The sequence below is a fragment of the Meles meles genome, chromosome 6 (assembly GCF_922984935.1).
Source record: "Meles meles chromosome 6, mMelMel3.1 paternal haplotype, whole genome shotgun sequence".
Classification (NCBI taxonomy): Eukaryota; Metazoa; Chordata; class Mammalia; order Carnivora; family Mustelidae; genus Meles; species Meles meles.
Genome location: NC_060071.1, coordinates 3,476,319 through 3,499,041, shown reverse-complemented (window position 1 = coordinate 3,499,041; position 22,723 = coordinate 3,476,319). Strand labels below are relative to the sequence as shown.

General features: G+C 46.1%; 1 protein-coding gene across 3 annotated transcripts in view; it reads left to right on the top strand.

The window, feature by feature from the left end:
• Nucleotides 1–22,723, top strand: part of ADAMTSL3 (ADAMTS like 3) — a 344,936-nt gene that overhangs the window by 234,126 nt on the left and 88,087 nt on the right. For all 3 annotated transcript variants that reach the window (XM_046010294.1, XM_046010292.1, XM_046010293.1), the window contains exons 16-17: nucleotides 1,471–1,757; nucleotides 12,194–12,323. In XM_046010294.1, the coding sequence (XP_045866250.1) occupies nucleotides 1,471–1,757; nucleotides 12,194–12,323 (417 nt within the window). The remainder of the gene's footprint in view (nucleotides 1–1,470; nucleotides 1,758–12,193; nucleotides 12,324–22,723) is intronic.

The following is a 22,723-nucleotide window of genomic DNA, read 5'->3' as shown; positions in this document are numbered from 1 at the left end:
CCTGCTCCATCCAGTTAAAACCATCAAAATCATTCTTAGCTAGAAGGTTCTAGAGAAACAGGAGAGCTGGAATTGACCTGTAGCCATAGGTGGGCAACCTCAGGTTCAGCGGATAATAAGTCAGGGTCAGAAATAAATGTTTTATACACCTAGACTGTGGAATACCTAAGATATTTTCAGGAAGATGAAGTTCCGTGTATTTATGCAAACAGAAGAGGTTATGAAAGCGTCATCCAGTCTGCTGAGAACATTTGTTGTCTTGTAGCTAGGCTCCTAAATATTGAGGATTTAATAAAAACCCTGCGAGTTAAAGGGTAAGCTTCATAAAGGTTAGATGAATAAATATAGATGAAAAGTCTTATAATGAAAATTAAAATGAAAAGTCTTATAAAAGAAATCAGGTTAGAAATTATCACTATGGAATGGCTTCTTTATTACCAAATTAAGAAAAACTAATGATTTATATTTTTACTTTATTTATTTGTTCATTTATTTATTTTTACTGTTGTATTAGTCACCAAACAGTACATCATTAGTTTTTTTTTTTTAATTTTTTTTTTCTTTTTTACAGATAGAGAGAGAGAGAGAGATTACAAGTAGGCAGAGCAGCAGCCAGAGAGGGGAGGAAGCAGGCTCCCTGCCAAGCAGAGAGCCCGATACGGGGCTCGATCCCAGAGACCCTGAGACCATGACCTGAGCTGAAGGCAGAGGCTTAACCCACTGAGCCACCCAGGCACCCCACATCATTAGTTTTTGATGTAGAGTTCTGTGATTCATTGTTTGCATATAACACCCAGTGTTCCACGCAATTTTAAAGATTTATTTATTTGAGAGAGAGAGAAAGAGAGACAGTGCATGGGGAGGGGCAGAAGGAGAGGGAGAGAGAGAGAGAAGCAGACTAAGCTAAGTGCGGAGCCAGACACAGGACTTGATCTCACAACCCCAGGATTATGACCTGAGATGAAGTCAAGAGTCAGATGCCAACTGAGCCAACCAGGCACCCCCTATTTTCAGGATATTATGCAAAGGTCACAGCACAGAACTTGAGTTATAAAACGGATGCAAACATGCAGTGTAATTCTGTTTTTAATAAGATTCAAGGGGCACCTAAGTGGCTTAGTCAGTTGGGCATCTGCCTTTGGCTCAGGTCATGATCTCAGGGTCCTGGGATCGAGCCCTGCATCGGGCTCTCTGCTCCGCGGGGAGCCTGCTTCCTTCTCTCTCTCTCTGTCTGCCTCTTTGCCCACTTGTGCTGTCTCTCTGTGTCAAATAAATAAAATCTTAAAGAAAATAAGGTTTGAAAATGTGTTGATGACGTAATTGAGCATCCGTTGAAGTGTAGCATTTCGACTGCTCTGACTTCCCTCAGAATGAAGTCACTTTTTCACCTCAGAGATTGCTTCTCTCTCCTCAATGGCCCAAACGTAATGGTTGTGTGTCCCCCCCCCACCAACTCCTGGTTTTCCGTAGGTTCATTCCGGAGCCCTGGTCAGCCTGCAGCACCACGTGTGGGCCGGGCGTCCAGGTCCGAGAGGTCAAGTGCCGCGTGCTCCTCACCTTCACGCAGACAGAGACCGAGCTGCCTGAGGAAGAGTGTGAGGGCCCCGAGCTGCCCACCGAGCGGCCTTGCCTCCTCCAGCCGTGCGACGAGGGTCCTGCCTCCCGCGAGCCGGACGCGTCTCTCCAGGAGGACGACAGGATGACTTACCACTGGGAGTACGCCGGCTTCACCCCTTGCACAGCAACATGCCTGGGAGGTACTTGACTCTCCCTCGGGGGCAGTCCTGTCTCGTGTCTCTGACCGTTTGAGAAATCCCGAAATCATGCGGGCCCCAGACGCAAGTTAGGAAAGTCGGAAGGAGGGGAAATTGTTTGAATAGCTGAAAACCTTGCCATTTCTTTCTTTCTTTTCCATCACGATTATCTTCTAGGAAGAGGAAGGATAGTGGGATTATGTCCTGGCCCCAAAAAATGGTGTGATCCTTTGGTCCTAGCGTTTGCGTAAGTGAGATGGGGAAAGAGGCTACTGACTAATATGAAACAAATAGGAAACTGCAGGACGGATAAATGGAGGCAATCTTGCCCGTAAATCAGAGCTCTGAGGTGAGGCATCCTGGGATTGTCTGTCTGGTGGCGCCCTGTCAGGACCCATCCTCAGAATATAGTAAGTTCATGTGGTGCATTGGGCCAGGAGCCAGCGAGGAGCACACCGATGACTACGGTTCACGTGGGTGTGTGTGGAGTCGCGTGCGCAGCCAGTGGACCTGTTCAGAGTAGGCGGCACTACTGTGGTTGGGGGGCCTCAGTGGTGTGGAAGTTGGCCCCAGGATTATTGAACGTTCCAGGATCCGAGAGGGAGTGGATGAGTAGAGAGCAGGAGTCCAGCTGGTCCTTCTCCAGGGCTGTCTTTTGGAAGGAAATAGAAATGATTGGAAAGCCAGATCGTCTACTGAGGTGAAGGTGGCTCACCCAGTCAGGAATCCAGGACTCCTGACACCCTGTCCTTGGACTCGACTGGCTCCAGTGGTAGGAAGAATACAAGCAGCTGCTGCCTTGGGAGGCAGTTGGGTCAAGTTCATGCCCCACTCCTCCTGGTGTTCCTGAGCTCATTACTTGGAACGCCCTTTCAGGTCTTGGAGCTCATAGTCCCATCACTATGCCTGAGCCCCCTCACTCTTTGTCCCTCAATCTCTTAAGTAAATTCCCGGTCCTTCCCCATCCGATCTCCAAGACCTGGTGGTATTTGTCTCTCTCCTGTCCTAAGCCAGCCTCTAAAGGCACCCCTGCTGACACAGACACCTGTTCTCTGACTTTGCCAGCCTGCAGCGGACGCAGATGGTGTGGCATACGTTCTACCCCAGGCTTCAGCGAGGTGGCTGCTGCCTTTCATATGGACTAATGCACACGGAATTTAAGAAAAGAACCCTTAGCTGTCCCTGCCTTCTCTCTGCTCTCCTATTTGCTTCCCCCAGTTTTTAGAAGCCTACCCAACTAACAAGGAATTTAGATTTTCTTACTCATCTGGATGCTAATTTGCTGTCAGGACGTGTAATCTCAGCCACACTGGTGCTGCTGCCCAGAACTTGACGCCTGCTGAATTCAGGACCCTGGACACCACCCTTGTTGTGGCTTGGAAACCTTAACTTTTTCTTTTTATTAAAATTCAACTAATTAACATATCTTGTCTTATTAGTTTCAGAGGTACACTTTAGTGTTTGATCAGTTGCATGTAACACCCAGTGCTCATTACTTCGTTAATGCCTGTCACCCAATTACCCCATCCCCCCACCCTTCCAGCAACCCTCAGTTTGTTCCCTAGCGTTAAAAATCTCCTGTGGTTTGTCTCCCTCTCTGATTTCATCTTATTTTCTTTTTCCCTCCCTTCTCCTTTTGATATGTCCTTGGCGATAATGGGAACTGGTACTTTCTTGATGAGTCTGGAGAATCCCTCTAGAGCCGGTTGCTATGATGCAAGAATGGTCCCCTACTCAACTGCGATGATAGATCTGGAACATTCTTCTACATTACTGCAAAACGTCAGCTGTCTATACCACTTCTGAACCACCACATTCCTGCAGTTTCACCAGAAGCCTGGGGCTTTGTCTTTTATTATGAGAGCAGAAACGAACCCTACTATTGCTTGCACGCCCTCAAATCTGTTAATCTCAAGCTTTTTTTTTTAAAGAGATTTTAAAATTTATTTTAGAGTGAGGAGGGGAGAGAGCAGCAGGGGGAGGGGCAGAGGGAGAGAATCTGAAACAGACTCTGAAGTGAACATAGAGCCCAATGCAGAGCTCGAAACCCCAACCTTGAGATCACGACCTGAGCCAAAGTCAAGAGTCAGATACCTAACTAACAGAGCTACCCAGGTGCCCCTCAAGCTTTTGAATGTTGACTTTGGTAGAACACTGTTTGGTCTAGTACTCTGTCATCCTTGGTTTTCGTTCTTTCCCTGATTGGAAAGCCCCCTCCCCCACCCCCAGTTTGGGAAAGCACACTTGTTGGGTCCTTGGGACTAACAAAGCACTTGGAGATGCCCAAGGGAAGATGACCAAGTTAATTCTGATTCAGTTGGTGGGGTCTGTTAGCCCTCGTCTTTGAAGCTTGATGCGAAAATGTTGGAATCTGCTACTGTCTTGTGTACCAAGGTGGCGTAGGGTCCACCTCCAGGATGGCTGAACCCGTGGGAGTGACTTTCTTTTTCCTTTTTCTTTCCGTCTTTTATTTATTTATTTATTTATTTGGTAATAGCGCTATTGAAATGTAATTCACATACCGTTCAATTTATACATTTGAATTATACAATTTGGTGGATTTTAGTATATTCACAAAGTTCGGCAACATCATCACAATCAATGTTAAAACACTTTAACCCTCAAAGAATCCTGTACCCTTAAGCAGTCATTCCCTATTTTTACTCAGACCCCTATTTTCCCTGCCAGTAGCAGCCTGTGGTAGCCACTAATCTACTTTCTGTCTCTCCTGGACATTTCATATAAATGGAATCACATAATAGGATCCTTTGTCTTCTTTCATTTCGTGTCATATTTCTAGTTGAAGTTCATCCATGATGTAGCGTGAATCTACTTCATTCCTTTTTATGACTAATACTGTTTTTCTGTGTGAATATACCACATTTCATTTATCCATTCATCGGTTGGAAATTTGGATTATTTGCACATGTTGGGTGTTGTGGATAATACTACTGTGATCATTCAGGTACACACTTTTTTTAAAAAGATTTATTAATTTGACAGATAGAGATCACAAGTAGACAAAGAGGCAGGCAGAGAGAGGAGGAAGCAGGCTCCCCGCTGAGCAGGGAGCCCGATGTGGGGCTCGATCCTAGGACCCTGGGATCATGACCTGAGCTGAAGTCAGAGGCTTTAACCCACTGAGCACCCAGGCGCCCCCAGGTACACACTTTTATATGGACATATTTTTATTTCATTTTTCTTGTGTGTATACCTCGGAGTAGTAGAATGAGCTTTGAATCCATTTAACACATCCAGGTTTTGTGAAGCTTGGATAATCAAGTTTATCCTCATTGGTATTGGGGCCTTTTGGGACCACTGTGAGAAGGGAAACTGCCTTAAATGTCAGAAGCACAGTTCAGCACTCAGATGGTTGGTGTGAAGTTGCCCATTTATTTTCTGACATCCTCTCATGAACACGGAACCGATTTTACAAATTGTGACAGAGGTCAGCTCGGAAATCTTTCAATACTCATTTAAACAGCAATTTAGCCTTGTGAAGGTGCGTTATGTTGTTTAATCCTAGAATAATATCATTTAAGTGAACCTTGGATGTCCAATAACCCAAATTTCATAGTTAGGTAAACTGAGGCCCAGAGCCCATCACACAGTCCAAAACAGAAAATAATTCTCACCATTTAGAGAGATTTGATTGAATGGTAAGTGGATACAATATGCTTTTTTAACCTGGCAGAAGTAATGTTTTTAACTTTGTGGGCTCAAACTTAAATTTTCCTTTTAAAATAGATCACTAAATTCTATAAAACTGAAGGCCCAATGCTCGAAACACAAATCCTTGATAAAAGCAGGGAACCGCATGTCTATTCTATGCTAGACTCGCGGCTCTAGGTTCTGGGCTCAGCATCAGCATAGAAAATGAATAGGACACCATCCTGGACTCGGTGGACCTCAGCTCTTGGTTATTTTCCTCGACTGTCTTGACGGTGCTACTTACACACAGTGATACTCGCCTCTCTCTGATCCATTTCAATGGCTTTTGGAGGCTTAGCCTCTACGAGTCCCCCTGAACAATGGTTACAAGCATCGGTTTTGACCCTCACCCTCGTCTGCCGTAACTGAATACCACAGGAAAATAGAATTTCCCCAGGCACCTGGCTATTTCCTCAACATTCCTGTTTCTGATAGAAAAGTAATATGTGCAAATTACAGATTTCTGAAAAGATAAGCCTTTCGTTCCGTCTTGACAATCTGTGTACTTGTGTCTTCTAACTTATCTTCACATCAGACAGGAAATCAATAAATCTCTTCTTCATAATTGCTGATACTTGAGAAGATCTCCTGAGTCTGCTTTCACACGGGAGTGGCAACAGAGAATTCTTTTTTCATTCCCGAAAGCATGAAGAATGCAGACATGCTGAATTTCCAGCTTCCAGGGGACACGTGTGCATGCATGCAGCCTCGCGTGTGCACGTGCATGTGCGTGCCCGTGCACGTGCGTGTGCGTGCCCGTACACACAGACATCCTGGAGGATAGGCTTGCCTTTCCAAGACTCCCCCCACAAGGTTTTGTAACTTACTACATCCTAAACATTCCTCACCAGAATGTTTCTTTGTATTTTATGTTATTTGTTGCACTTATGGCCTTCAGTTTTTACCTTCCTATTCTCTAGCCGCACAAGCTCGTAGCAGATTGCAGGGACTTGGAAGACCGACCGCACTTTGAGCCTTAGCTCCGCCACTCTCTTCCAGCCGCTTTTGTAAGTTTGTAGAGGCTCATTTTTGTGAGATGCGAAGAGACATGCCTGCTTCATGAGGCTGAAGGAAAGGAATGTGCTTATTTAACAAGATGATGTAGAAAGGCCTAATCACAGCGCTTGGCACGTGGTCTGTGATAAGTGTTAGTGGGATGATGATTTGGTCACAGAATAATAATAGGGCATTCTTCTTAAAATGCTCCCATTTGTTTCTCTTTTAAAAAATCTGATTTTCTGAGCTCCTCTTAAAACATCTACTCATTTTCAAGTCCATTCTTATGAAGTCTCTAAGTAAAAATAATCATCCGTAACGAATGATGGTTTCATTTTTCCCTTTCAAATTGTTATTTATCTTATGTAAGTTTTATGTCTCATTGCATCCTCTGGGATCACAAAAACCGCGATGAGCAGTGTGGGCAAGGCCAAGCTTCCCTTTGTCCTGAAAGGAGCAGGAATCTCTGTTGTTCTGCTCAAAAATAACATTCTACAAATAGTGGTTGCGTGTTTCTTTGTGGTAGGCACTGGGCTCGGTGATCGTGACTCAGTCGTCCCTACCTTTGGAACTCACATGGGGGGTGTGTGCTGATCCCATAATCCCACACATGTATGTAACTCACAGCTGGTGATAGCAAAGGAGATGCATGGCGCTAAGAAGGCATGTAATAGGGGGGATTTGACCTAATTAGGGAAGGCGGGGGAAGCATCCCTAAAAGCAATGACACAGAACTTAAACTGGAAAGAGGAGGAATCAGTTCAGCAAATGAAAGAAGGGCAGGTACAAAGTCCTTGGGTGGCAGGTGCATGGTCCGTCCCAGGAATGAAGAAGGCAGGTGCGGCCGGAACACTCTGGAAGACGGCGAGCTGGCGCTAGAGAGGAAGGCAGGGTGAGTGCCTTACACAGAGCTGACTTGATTCTTGATCCCCAGATCAAAGGGAAGCCATTCAGAGAGTCAAGGGAGTTACAGGATCAAACTTGTATTAATTTCAAAAAGGTGAGCCCAGATGTACTGTAAAAAAGAGGGGGTTTGGAAGGGATAAGAACAGATATAAGGGAGGCCGTCGTAAGAAGCCGTTGTCTCACCCAGGTGAGGGCTTAGCCTTTGGTGATACGGGTGCTGGAGATGGTGGACAGCAGATGACTTGGAAAGACGGGTCGAAGGCGAGAGTCTGTGTGTGGAGGGGGTGAGCGGGAGTGAGGTGCCCAGTCTGAGTCCTGGATTCTTCTCTGGGATGACGAGTGCTCCCCGGAGGACCACTTGGGCACAAGGAAATCACGCGTTCAGTTCTGGATGGAATGACTTCAACATGCCTGCGGACTTCCCCATAGGGACGCTAAGTAGACCGTTACATGCGTGAACCCAAGGTAAAGTGTGAAGATGTAGCTGGAAACAGACACGAGTCATCTGTGTGCGGAGAGAACTGGAGCTGGCGTATGAACGAGAATCTCCAGGAAGAGAGTGGGAGGCCACTGGCGACTGAGAGTCAGATTTAAAAGGGTGGAGGACAGAGCGACAGGTGACAACATAGAGATGGAAAGAATAGATGCTTTTGGGGCAAAATTTGTGGTAAGAAGAGAAAGCGAAGAGGCTAGAAGGCATCATGGATTGTGCGTGTTGTGTTAGTCAATGACCGAGTGGCTCGGGGACGTTTACAAGGAAGTGAGAAAGCTCCGGAGTGAAATCAAAAGGCAAAGTCGTCCACAGGTTTCCTGGGAAGGCGGAAAGGAGAGGACGTGACCCATGGGTAGAGCTCGGTCTCGAGATGTGGAAGAGACAGCTCCTAGTTGAAACAGGCCAGGAAGAGGCCAGGATGTGTGCGAGAAGCAGTGGGTCTCTGTGCCTGATGGCAGGAAGTTCCTGGTGCTTTTGTGTGCGTGTGTGTGTGCATGTGTGTGTGTGTGCACATGCGTGAACACTTGTGTGTGAGTGATTTGGGGAGCGAATGCAGCAATGTGGGAGGTCACGGCGCACTGCTCTTACGCGGCTGACTGCAGTGGGCCGGTATAGGATCTGGTATAGAATCCGGGAATGGCATCGTGCGTGTCGGTGTCCCCCGTTTCACAGAGTCCAAAGGTGCCTCCCCACAAGGGGGAAGTGGAAGCTGCAACCCCAGCCAGCCCCAGGGGCTCCTGCTCGCTCACTCCCCACGGAGATGTGCTCCCGACACGGAGGGGTCGCCGTCGCTGTCTTGTTCTCTCCAGAGCTCCGAGTCCTGACAGGCCTGGAGCTATAGTCTCTTCCAGCCAGTCTGGGGGCGGAGGTGGCTTCCCGTCGGGCTCCAGCAAAGCCTGGGCTGCGTGTCACACGGCCCCCCGCGTTCTACAGCCCTTACTCGCCACCGCCGTGCCCACAACGCGCTCATGGAGCTCCCCTGTCTGCGGGGCTGCAGCCTGGGCATTTGAGAGGGAGGAAAACGGACTCACTGCCCTGTTCAGGGTGGCCCGGGCTGGTGTCTGTACAGGGCCACATGTGTGAAGTAGCGATGGTCGCTTTCCCTTGAACCAATGCCGCCGTCAGGGTTGTAGTCGCGGTACCATGAATCGGAGTTTTCTGCATCTCCCAATGGCCCCAAATGGTTTATTTCATGGGGCGCCCGGGGGCTCAGTCAGTGAAGCGTCTGCTTCAGCTCAGGTCGTGATCGCGGGGTCCTGGGATCGAGCCCCATCTCGAGCTCCCTGCTCAGCGGCAAGCCTGCTTCTCTCTCTCCCTCTGCCCGTCCCCACTGCTCGTGCGTGCTCTCTCTCTCAAATCAATAAATAACATCTTCTAAGAAATAGTTTGTATCATGGATATTACCTGTTTAAAAAGTTTGAAAGCACCGGTTCCTGTCCATTCTTATTTTCCCCTCTTGGGCCAGGACTGAGGGGAGAGCATCGTGGCCGGGTCTTGGACATCATTTTCAAGACCGCCACCCCTACTCCTGGTTATTGTTGCAGTCAAGATCTTAATTTTCAAGTAATTTCCCTAATTTAGGTTTTCTTGGGAAAAAAAGTCATCCGTTTCATGACGGTATTGTTACTATGAGTTGTTCATCTGGTCTCAGTTTGCCTTAAGCCTCTCTCTTCTCTTTTTTTTTCTCTGATCACACATAATGTGGGATCCGTTCACTCTTTCTCACCAAGAGTTATCTAGGGAATGACGCTTAGAAAATTCTAACGGTTGGACTTGGGGGTTTAGTTGTTTGTTATTTGTTTACAGTTGGACTCTGCTGTGGTCAGAGAATGTGACCTGCATGACCTCTGGCTTTTGGGACTTACTGCAATTTATAGACTAATAGGGGATCGGTTTTTGTTAATGCTCTGCTGGTGCTTCAAGACCACATTAATGTCTCTTTCTAGGGCCCAAGGCTCTTCCGTTATTAAATCAACATACTTTTCTTACTCAATGTATTTTTTTCATTTTTATCTTACAACTTGATGTAAAAATACTGGACAGAGCACCTTAAAGGCTCTGACTCAATGTTTTCATCGCTCTGGGTATTTCTTACTGAGGTGTGTGTGTGTGTGTGTGAGAGAGAGAGAGAGAGAGAGAGAGGTTATTTGGAATGTTGCATTACTCAAGACTTGCGTGCAAGAAACCCAACTCACGCTAACCTTAAACCAACAAAAGGAAATCTGTTAATTGGCTCTGACTCCCTTTATCTTTTTTTCTTTTTAAAGATTTTATTTATTTATTTGACAGACAGACATCACAAGTAGGCAGAGAGGCAGTCAGAGAGAGAGGAGGAAGCAGGCTCCCTGCTGAGCAGAGAGCCCAATGCGGAGCTCGATCCTAGGATCCTGGGATCACGACCTGAGCCGAAGGCAGAGGCTTTAACCCACTGAGCCACCCAGGCGCCCCATCTCCCTTTTTCGAGTCCCCCACATGTTAATTCGTTTCTTGATGAAGTCCTTGAATATGATTTCTGCCCCCAAAAGACCCCCTTATTATGACATTGTAGAAGTCAAATGTGGAGTGAGGGATGTTGCCTCATATGACTAAAGGAATAAACTAGAAAAAATTATACTGAAAAAAAATTTTTTTTTATTTATTTGACAGAGAGAAATCACAACTAGGCAGAGAGGCAGGCAGAGAGAGAGGAGGAAGCAGGCTCTCCGCGGAGCAGAGAGCCCGATGCGGGGTTCGATCCCAGGACCCTGGGATCATGACCTGAGCCGAAGGCAGCGGCTTAACCCACTGAGCCACCCAGGCGCCCCTCTACTGAAATTTTAATGCTTCATTTATTTCATAGCTCCAGAAATCATCACTGTTATCACCCGTTTTGCTAAGTATGAGATGAAGTAAACATATTTTTTGCTTCTCCTTTTGAAGATAAAGGTCTTATCAAGCCTCTTGAAGTGAAAAGCATTAAAGTGATCTCATAGGTCGAGTATATGAGGCGGAAGGTATTTTTGTGGTTGTCTTTAGAAAATAAGTTTTACCCCAATAAGTATCCTAAGCCACCTATTGATTTTTTACATTCCTTTGAGTATGCTCGCTTTACGACAGAGAAGTTTCTCATGCGGGTCTGACGTTTCATCCGAATGGTTAAATGAGATGACGTTAGAGCCTGAAGGCCCACCCACTGCGTCTTCAGAAAACCCTCCAAGATTGCTTTTGTATACATTTTCTGAAGTGTTTTGATTACAAATTAAAAAAATGTGTGAGGTCATCGGACTTTTCTCTGACAAAGAAGAAAGGCAGCCCTGCTAGAAAAGGAGCATCTGTGCCCAGACAGAGTCAGGACGAAGCCTGACATTGGCGAACGGAAACTGGTTATTCAGTTGTAGCTGCGTCCCCTTGGTATCTCAAGTTAGCTGGTTCTCACTTAAAAAAAAAATGTCATGGGAGATCCGTGGAGATTGGAGATCGCATCCCGCTATGGCTGGGAATGTGAGATTCCAACTGAGGAAAGCAGGAGAAAATGTAGCGGAAAGAACCTCACCTCACCGATGTGTATTTTAAATATCCTTTTGGCCTGCTCGGCACTCTGTAAAATACCATAAAACGGGTGGATTGAAACATGGCATTTGGAAAGAGAACCACAGTCCTCGAACCTAATGGAACACACATTCTTGCGTGAAACTGAATACATTTGCATATTTCAAATAGCAGAGTCAAGTTGCTGTTACAATTTTTATGTGACTCCTTTTTCATCCGGAGTTTGATTTATATCTTGCGCAGTTCTGATTTTCCAATAATTCGTCTCAATAGGCGAAGAATAGCGGTGAAGATGTGGGCTTTGGGGCCAGAGTGGCCCCAAAGCAAAGATCAGCCTGTGGAAGGTTCCTGTTTGCTCGAAGAGCCGTCCCTGCTTTGTTGACTGTGCCTGCAGGACTAAGACAGAGCACTGGCTAGGAGAGAGGAAATCTAATTTTTAGTTTTGAATCTCTCTCCTTTTTTTTGGCTGTCTTGATTTCTCTCTAAACCTCAGTGTCCTTATTATTCAACTAATGAGATGGAGTTGGTGAGACCATTCTTTGGGCCTCACAAGGTTATGAGGGAGGTCGGGTGCTTCTTTGGGTTTCAAGGTGAGTGTATGTGGGCGGCAATGGCGGCGGGAGACTATTACAGGCAGGAAGACTTTGGAAGATGCACAGTTGTTTGCTCCCATGCGCCCCTGCAATGCGGCCTGGAGCCGAGCAGTGTAGTCAGAGGGCAGGGGCTCAAGAAGTCCCGAGACCCCCTCTTGCCTCCACAGTAAGTTATGCTAAGTCATTTGCATTTTGCTGTCTCCCACCTGCAGGCCGTCAGGAAGCCATAGCCGTGTGCTTGCACACCCAGACCCAGCAGACAGTCAGTGACAGCTTGTGTGACAGGCTCCACCGTCCACCAGCAATGAGCCAGGCTTGCAACACGGAGCCCTGCCCCCCCAGGTACGTGCTGGCCCGTGCTCCCGGGATGCCGTGTGGGACAGTAACACCCTCTCCCGCAGAGACACCCACGTGTGCGTAGAGGCTGGTGCCCCCGCTCCCCAGGGTGGATCACCTGGCTTAGGGAGACATTCTCTCTTCTCCATTCACCTCGTGCGCCGGCCAGATTCCTGCTGGGTGCGCGGGGACCGCCGAGGTAAGCAGGAACCGCCGTTAGCCGGGCTCTTGGGATCGAACATCAGCTGGTCTGCGTTTGCAGAACCGCGAGGTCCGCAGTACCGTTCTCTTCTGTCTCCTCAAGGGCACTGCTTTGCCTCCCGCCACATCAAAGAGCTCAGGATCCGCGGTAGAGTCAGCACACGTTCCCGGTCAGTGCTCGGGCCGTGTTTGTGGAGTGACTGAGCAGATCTCCGACTTGTTAGCGACACGCCGTGTGTTGCCACCCCTCCCGCTGACTTGCCTCAGATCTCAGACGGACGGGTGCACTGGTACAGACCCCCATGAACAGATGACGTCAACTTATTTTTGGTCTCCTTGGTCTGAAAGGTTGACCCTAAAAGTTAATCCTCTTCCCTGCTTAAGTCCTTATGAGATCCTGGGGAATTTTATCAGAAGGGAGGGTAGGTTTTCCCCACGTTCTTCTCTCCCTGGGCGTTGCTGGCTGCAGAGGATGATGGCTCAGCATCCCCGGCTTCTAATCCAAGAGCTTCCAGAATCCAACCACCCATTTTTCCCTTCTTCACTCCTTTACCTTCATTGGCTTGATCATGCCTCCATCACAAATCAGTTGCCAAAAATACAGCACTCATTCCTGGTCCACTCCCCTCCCTCTTTGCCAGAATCTCTTACCTGCCTCTTGGTAATCATATCACCCATCTAACGAGGTACCTTTATTCCCTAAAGTCAGGTTTGCGACCTCTGGGACTCTATGTCACACAGGCAGATCCTTGTGTCTCTCTGGCCATCCTGGAGTGAGGACCGGTGTATTTTATGTTTATTCAGGAAATAAGTGGGGTTCTGGAATTCTCTCGACCCTTCTGATTTTGATTCCCTGAGATGTGTTGGCTGTGATGTAAAATTCCTGCCTTGGTGGTCTGAGGGAGATGGGGGTTGGGATGGATGAGCGCGTCCACGCTAGGACTCCAGCCCTCCCGCCCCGCAGACGGCCCTTTGCTCCCGCGTCTGCCCCTCCAACTGGCACCGTCTCCAGGCGAGCCTGGCTCCAATGTGTGCTTTCATCTTTGGCGAGGGTGCCCCTCCAGTGGGGCAGGAAGAGGGTTTTATTCCCATGACCATATTGCCGACTTCAGTTGTAGGCTCAGGAAATCCCAGGGACCTCCTGACTCCTGTTGGAGCTATCTCGCTGTGCTCGGCTGAGAAGCAGTGAAGACCTGGGCCCAGGAACAGCACAGGGACTTGTTCTCACTTAAAAAAATTGGTTCTCTTGCTGCCTGCTTCCCTTCCTGCCTGCCGCCCCCTTCGCCCGTGCTTACAGCATTCTGGAATGATCCAAGATTGCCGAAGAGGCATACAGGTGGGGTTTTAGGGAGGCTTGATCTAACCCGGGGTTAGGAGGCTTACTTTATTGGGTGTGTCTAGAACTTTCCCAGAGCATCGGTCATTTGGGGGTCATGCTGAGTGTAGAGCTACTGGGAGTGTCCCCTTTTATCTCTGGAGAAATGGCACTTCTAGTAAGTATACAGGCAAGCCCTCATAATCCAGATTCGTTGTCTACATTTCTCAGTTGTTTCTTATTCTAATACTGGAAACACTGACTTCGATATTTTTGGAAAAGCCAGGGTTTCTGTTTTCCTTCACTGACACATCCCCGCCCCCGAGGCTTTGTAGATGGGAGCAGATGGCCACCTGTCTGAGCCAGGGTGAGGGACAAGGGGAAACACGGCGAGGGGAAGGCACAGAGTGTCCTCCCCCAACACGCTTTTCCCACGAGGTTGGAATCCTGCACCACCTCCCCTTTCTCGACACCAGCAGGGACAGGCTTTCTGGAAAGAGGACTATAAACGAAACGATTTGGACTTTATACAAACTCCAAATGGTGACTACGGTTTGGCTAAGTGTGCAGTTCTGTAGTCATAAACAAAGAGGAGTGAAAAAAAGAAACTGTCACCCATAAATTTGGAGCGTGCTTTATTTCCAGCTCCAGATCTTATTCCCTATCAACAGAAAGCGAGTCTTGCCCAGTCTTTTCTCTGTAGCCCAAGTCATTGACAAATGAGGACTTGGGCACAAGTGGCCAATTAAACAGAAAATGGACACAGGTGCCAACCCAAAGCAGGCTTCAGGGGTGCTTGGGTGGCTCAGTCCGTGAAGCGTCTGCCTCCAGCTCAGGTCATGATCCCGGGGTCCTGGGATGGAACCCCACATTGGGCTCCTTGCTCAGAGGGGAGCCTGCTTCTCCCTCTCCCACTGCTTGTGTTCCCTCTCTCGCTGTCTCTCTCTCCATCAATTAAATAAATAAGTAAAATCTTTAAAAACAAAAACAAAGCAGGGTTAAAGTGAGAGGGATTTGCCCAGCAGGACACTGAGGGGGCTGAGGACATGGCAAAGCTCAGTTTTGCTTTTGCAAAAACAGCCCCGTTCTGATCTAGCTCTGAAAGTGAAGACCTCTGTAATGGGTCATCATGCAATTTTTTTCAGCAAAAAAAAAAAAAAAAAAGAGCAAGCGAGAGAGAAAATGCAAAACAATCGATTCTTTGTTCTAAGAAGGAGCGCACCTAGTTGCTATTACCACTGACATTATGTTCGGTGCAAGGTATAAATAACTCGATTTCATAACTTTTAGTTTGATTTTTTTAAGGCAAAGTCCAAATCATACATTTCCCTACTATCTATTCTATTTATCATAGAATTTGAGTTTCTTCTTCTTCTTCACATTAAGTGACTTTTTCTGGTTTCATTTCTCGCTGAGGATGTGGACATGATTCGTGACGCTTTGTCTCTCAACCGCTCAGCAGAGTCTCCCCAACCATTCCTAACTGCCCCTGCCTCTGTGCAGAGAGATTTTGCATGAACTGTTTCCATCGTAGCTAAATAAACTCTCTCCTCTTGTGTTTCCTGTTCTGACCCACGTGCACAGGGATGACCTTCAGAGAACTTTCTAAATCGCAGTGACCGTGAGAAGCTCCCACATAAAACCCTCCAGGAACTTTCCTTACCTGAGGATCACAGTCTGTGTTCTTTATTTGGCATGTGTGTGACCTTCCTGGGGCTGCTGTCACACTGTGGACAAGGTGGCTTAAACAACAGAAGATGATTGTGTCCATTCTGGAGGCTGGGGAGTCCGAGATCAAGGGGCAGGCAGGGTTGGCTCCTTCTGGGACTGGGAGGGAGAACCTGGTCCAGGTCTCTCTCCCAGCTCCTGGTAGGTGTTCCTTGGCTTGTGGATGCCGTTCTCACTGGGTTTCCATATTGTCTTCCTTCTGCTTGTCACGTTGTCCAAACGTCCACTTTTTATGAGGGTACCACTTATATTGGGTTGGCGCCCTTTCTGATGACCTCTTCTAAATCGATCAGATACCCTATTTCCAAATAAGATCACATTCACAGGTACTAGGAGTCAGGGCTTCAGCAACTTTTGTGGGGCAATAATTCAGTCCATAGCATCCTATGAAGTCCTTTGTGCCCCTGCTTTTCGGTTCTTGGACCGCATCTGTCACTATGACCCTCAGCACACGCAAACACACGCACACGCACACGCACGCACGTGCCCCGAGGACTGTGCTCAGCAGCCACAGTAAATTTTCACCGTGACCCATGTTCATGTTCGTTCCTGCCTTTAGGCCTTTGCACGTACCGTGCCCGCTGTCTCGATCTCTCTTCTCCATAAAACAAGTGAAATCTCTCCCAGGAAAGCCATCATTTCCCACTGGTATAATGAAGTCCCACAGAACATGACGTAGGACCCTATGCTGAGACCCCTGAGAGAGGGGAGCTCTTTGTCGTTGAGAGAGGACTGGGAGTGGGCTGGGGGCGTGGGGTGGTGCCCCCACTTGTGCCCCCTCCAGGAATCTCAGGCAGTGCCTCAGCCCTCTGGGCCCCTCTGGGCCTCTTCATCTGAGTAATGATGGAAAATGCTGGACTTTGTGGCCAGCAAGTTCGTTTCAACTCCAACTCCTTTTACCGTTGAGGCTGCTTTCAAGTTGCATTTTTTTACTCAAGTCTTCAGAGCTGTGCCCCGTCTTCCGGCGGGGATCCTCCGGTCTACTCATGAATGGTTGCAAATGCTCAGAGTCACTTTGGTTCGAAGAACAGCAGCCTTCCCCCGAGCTGCCCAGGCGGCCATCGGTAGGGTTGACTTCAGTCTACAATGCTGCCCTCCCTGGGCTCCCCAGACCCCAGCAAGATTCAGTACCGAGTGCGGACCCTGTTTCTTAGGGCTGCTGAGGGAAGCAAGCCAGCCTGTCCCGTGTGCGGCAGCAGCCCCGTGCCCTCATCGCTGGGCCTCCGCAAGAATGATCGCGCATTATCTTCTCCGGCACCGTCTTGCCCACAGAGCTTCCCTCCAAGCTGGGAATAATAGAGCATGCAACATATCTTGGCCACTTTGCAAAATTAAGAGTCTGTTTTTATGTGAAGGGAAATACTCTTCCTCGTTTCAAAAATTGCAAATTTAATAAACTTCTCGAAGCTCAAGAGTTATATTGGAAAAAACCCAACAGAGACAAAGGGTGGGTGCCAAAGTGAAGGTAAGTTTACAAAAATGTTGTAGGTTCTAGAAACCAGTGGTGTAGGAATAACAGGAACAGGGTGTTGCATAATATTTTCCACACAAATATTTACTGACTCCAAGGGCAATAGCAGTAAAATATCACCCCAGGGTGAAACTTACTGCTGAGATCGGGCCGGACGGTCCGTGGATCTTTGTTTACCCAAAGGTGAACGCATGTGATGAATTAGCCTGGACTCTCCAAGGTGGGGTGTTGTATGTTTATTTGCTCTTATGGGGTGACTCCCCCTCCCCCCGGTCTATGCCATAACTGCTGAGTGTCTGCTATTTATGGAGGCCGGTTTTTCCAGGAGAGAGCCAGCAGCTTGTAGAAACATGCAGGGGTTACATAATGGTCCCGCTCGTCTGAGGGGAGCTTTCTTCTCTGACAGCAGTCAGCACTGCTAGGAAGGGAAGTCAGAAAGCAAGAGGCAAGAGTGATGGGTTTCTCGACCTACTTGCTTTACCTTGTTACCCAATTCTTGAATTTTAAAAAATCCTGTATTTAGTCTTCGTTCTGTTAAGAAGAAACAGTTCCCCGTTTCTTGCCTCACAGTGGTTTCATTTCCAGTCCCTTGTACCTCTGATGGATTCATCTAGCTACACACTATCTTGAAAGATGATTATCCAGCAGTCACTCCAAATACATTATACAGTTAAGCTGAATTGATAGTGAAACCTCATGCTTTTAATTATTTATCCATGTAGCTCGGTTGTCATCAAAAGATGATGTATATTTCTACTGCTGGTGAGTTCCCTCACCTCCAATGCTACTGGAAATTTAGATATAATCGGTTACTACCCAGCTAATTGGTAGGCTTCCAGTTAAGCTGGTGTTTGAATTTTACCTTCTGTTCCAAACACAGATCCATGGTAGAGGCAGCGTAAGTGCAGGGAAATTAAAACCACACACCGGAGACCGTATCATGAAAAGAACTATGTGGGCCAGGAATGGAAAGGAAGTGTGAAGTGGTGAGTGGAAACAGACCTGTGGTTCTTGTGGACTTGAGGCTCCAAGCGGTCAAGACTCATGGGAGTTCAGTTCCATAGATGGTAGGGTTGAAATATCTTCCTTTTTGCTGATTAGAAAGACCCACATTCACTGCTCCTTTGGGAATGGAAGCAGGAAAAAGCTGCCGCTGAACACGAACTGAAGGTGTTCTATAGATGAGGCTACTCACCTGGGGGGGTAGAGGGCAGACACAACCATGTAGCCACAAATCACATGTTGGCTCAGCGATTGTATTGTCAGTGTCCGTATGGGACTTGTGTGTGGTGTTGTCCATACAAGATTTGGTTCTGGACTGGAGATGCTGGAGGGCTAGATGGAAGTAAACAACATTGTAGACACCAAGGATTAAGAGTCAGAGAAAAGGAAAGGGAAGTGAGGAGAGAGAAACCAAACTGAGCCTGCAAAATGAAACTCCAAAGCACACGAAGAAACCTAATACCAATGAAGATGGTCACCAGACTCAGCAGTTGAAAGCTGAACTCACTCCAGATGAAATCAAAATACAAGAACAGTCTGAGAAAGACTGTGTCACTGAGCTCTTTGGTGATCTAAGTTGGTAAATCATCCACGTACAGAACTAGAAATTATGAAATAGACACGGGAAGAAATATAGTCACAATAGGGGAGTCTTAAAAAGAACCAGTTGCACAACTTAGAACTTTTAAAACCCAGTGAATAATAAGCGAACCACAAACAAGGGAAGAAAAAATTGTTGCCTTGAAGGTAGTGCTGAGGAAGTCAAGAGAATTAAAGCCGGAAAGTTGAAGGTTTGGGGAAAAGAGAAGAAAAGTAAAAAACAGTAAGGGCAGAGAAACAAGATATTAAACTGTTTCCTAAAACCTAAGGAAAAAATGTCTATTCCTAGTATTGAGAGAAATAAATGAAAATGAATCCCACCTGGATACATAATAGCAAAGCCACAGAAAGTCAAAGATGATAAGAAAATCTTAAGAGCTGTAAGACCTTAAAGACATATCAACTACTAACAACTTATTAACACCTGACGTTCCCCCAAAAGTAAAGAAATAATATCTTTAGAATACTGTGGGGAAATCATGATCAACCTAGAGCTAACCTTGCGAAAATAATTGTTTTAAGTATGTGAAGGTCCATTTTTAGCCAAGTGATGAACTAGATATACTGAAGGCCCTTCTACTAAAAGATTCTAAAATACCGAGTAAAATATGTATAAAACAACTTGAAATGTAAAACTACACTTTTAAGAAAGTAAGATAAGGGGGGTTGCTGGGGGGAGGTGGGATTGGGAGAGGGGGAGCGGGCTATGGACATTGGGGAGGGGAGGCGAACCATAAGAGACTATGGACTCTGAAAAACAACCTGAGGGTTTTGAAGGGTCAGGGGTGGGAGGTTGGGGCAACCTGAGGGTTTTGAAGGGTCAGGGGTGGGAGTTTGGGGGAACAGGTGGTGGGTAATGGGGAGGGCACGTTTTGCATGGAGCACTGGGTGTTGTGCAAAAAGAATGAATACTGTTACGCTGAAAAAATAAATAAAATGGAAAAAAAAAAGAATTGCATAAGCTAAATATGAAAAAAAAAAGTAAGATAAGTCCTCAGAAGTGAAAGATAAAAGAAAGAAGGAGGAAAGGAAGGAAGGGAGTGAGGGAGGGAGGGAGAGAGGGAGGGAGGAAGGAAAGAGAAAGGAAAGGAAGGAAAGGGAAGGAAGGAAGGAAGGGGAAAAAGAAAAGAAAAGAGCTATAGCATGGATCTAGCATGGTAACCTTGTATTTAAGTTAGGGCTTCCATAGGGGACAGTTGCCAATGGCCCTAATCTAGACCTTGGCTTTAACAGTTTTTTTTCTGGAAACAGACAAGTCATTGGATCTCCAGGAAATAAGGAATGGAATGGAGATTCCCATATGAAGCCAGGATCTACCTCAGTGAAGTTGGAAAAAAATCTACCCTGAAAAGGCAGATTTCAAGGAAAATTTTCTGTCCTGGCTTTGCCTGTGAGTGGAAGGAATTAAAAAAGCCTCCCCCGTATCATGCTCAGGGAAAGAAGCCAGACACAGAAAATGCTGTGTGATCTCATTATCTGTGGGCTCTAAAGTCGTCAGATTTACAGGAGCAGAGAGTAGCATGACGGCTGCTAGGGGCTGGGAGGAGGGGAAACGGGAGGTGGTGGTCGAAGGGTGCAAAGTTACAGCTGTGCGCGATGAGCGAGTTCCGGGAAGCTATCGTGTCCTGCTTCGAGCTAACAGTGCTGTGTCATTGTGTACTGCGAACCTGGTGAGAGGGTCGATCTTGCGGTGGGTGGTCTTACCACACCCAGAATAGCAGTAATGGTAACCATGATGATGCTAGAGAGTTACAGTAGGAATAGGGATGGAGGGAGACTTTGGGAGAGAATGGTTGTGTTTGTGGCCTGATGGTGCTGATGGAGTTACAGGTGTCCTTACTCCCCAACTCACTGAGCTATATGCATTTAATATATACAACTGTTTACATACCAGTCATACCTCAGTTAATTGGGTTAAAAAAAGACTCTTCTGAGAATTTAAGAACCACAAATAGGGGGCGCCTGGGTGGCTCACTGGGTTAAGCCTCTGCCTTCAGCTCAGGTCATGATCCCAGGGTCCTGGGATGGAGCCCTGCATCGGGCTCTCTGCTCGGCGGGGAGCCTGCTTCTCCCTCTCTGTCTGCCTGCCTCTCCGCCTACTTGCGATCTCTCTCTCTGTCAAATAAATAAATAAAATTTTAAAAAACAACAACAACACACAAATAGCCCTTTATGGAGGGTCAGGGAGCCTTGCCCTACTGTGTTTCTAGAAGTGACCCCCTCACTTTGGTGCTACTTGTTGAATTTCCCCACACAAAACTGAGCTCCAAGCAGCCATTGCGAGTTTCCAATCCCGATCTCCACGAGACTGGGACAACTTTAGTCCATATTACCAATGTGCTTCTGTTGATTTCTGGTTTACTGAGATGTTTGTTTCATATGGGAAAATAGCTTTACTCTTGTCTTTCTTTAAGTGTCATTGCTGTTTTTTCTTTCTTTTCTTTCTTTCTTTCTTTCTTTTTTTTTTTTTTTTTGAAACAGAGAGGAATGAAAATATCTTGCTCTAGTCTCTGGCCTGACCCCACTACCACCATTTGCTTTTTGGGGGGGCATTTATTCAGATTAAGAAAGTTCTGGATCATAACTGTTGAAATGTATCAAATGTGTTTCTGCCTCTGTTGAAATGATCTCATGATTTCTCTCTTACATTTTGTTAATATCATAAACACTGACTGATTTTCCAGGGTTGAAACAACTTTGCCTTCCTGGAAAAAACCCAAGTTGGTCATGATGTAATAATATTCTTTGTATACATCACTTCATTGTTAATATTTTGTTTAGGATTTTTACATCTGTGTTTGTGGGTGACATTGACCTAAAAGAGTTAGGAAAGTTTTCCCTCTTTTTACATTTTCTGGAGAGTTTATGTAAGGTTGGATTATTTATGCCTTAAATAATTCACCAAGGAAGGTATCTAACACTTGAGTTTATTTTTAAAATATTTTGTAAATTGTTTTAAAAGATTATATTTATTTATTTGACAGAGATCACAAGTAGGCACAGAGGCAGGGAAGCAGGCTCCCCGCTGAGCAGAGAGCCTGATACAGGGCTCGATCCCAGGATCCTGGGATCATGACCTGAGCTGAAGGCAGAGGCTTTAACCCACTGAGCCACCCAGGCACCCCTATTTTTTAAATATTTTAAATTATAAATTTAATTTAATAGCTATAGAGACTAGTCAGAGTTCTCTATATTTATGTGTTAGTTTGATAATTTGGTTGTTGTAGGAATATTTTCAGTCTATGTAAATTTTTAAATTTATTGACATACAGTGATTTCCATTACACATGTGTACTCTTTATTTTTAATGCCTCTGAGATTCTATCTTTAAGTCTCAATGCTGGTAATTTATGGTTCATCTTTTTTGTTCTTCATAAATCACCATGAATTTATCAATGTTATGAGTCTTTTGAAGAGGCAACTTTTATTTTATTTTCTGGATCATTCATGTCTGTTCTCATATATTTTGTTCTTTTCTGCTTATTTTGTTTAATTTACTGTATTTTTTTAACCTCTTGAAATGGATACCTAGATTATGATTTTCAGCATTTCTTTTTACGATGTCCATTTAAGGCTATTGATTTTCTTGAAATCATGGCTTTAGCTGCATTCCACAGATTTTAGCACTTCATATTTTTATTAACCTGCATTTTTAAAAAGCTATTTATTTCCATTGTGGTTTCTCCTTTGGCCCATGAGTAATTTAGATGATTATTGTGTAACTTCTAAATATTTGGGGATTGTCTAATATACTTCCACTGTGGTCAGAAAATGTACCGTATTAATCAGCTCAAGTTATAATAGCAATATATCATAGATTGGGTAGATTAAACAACAAAATTTATTTTCTCACTGAGAAGGCCGAGAAGTCCAAGATCAAGGTATCAGCTGGGCACAGTTTCTGAGGAGAGCTCTCTTCTTGGCTTGCAGACACTGGCATTTTCTCTGTGTCCTCTTACTGGCACAAAGAGAGAGGAAGCTCTCTGGTTTCTGTTCTGATAAGGGCACTAATCTTCTCATGAGGGCCCCAGCTTCATGACCTCATCTAACCCTAATTACCTCCTAAAGTCCCAAATACCGGCGTGCTGG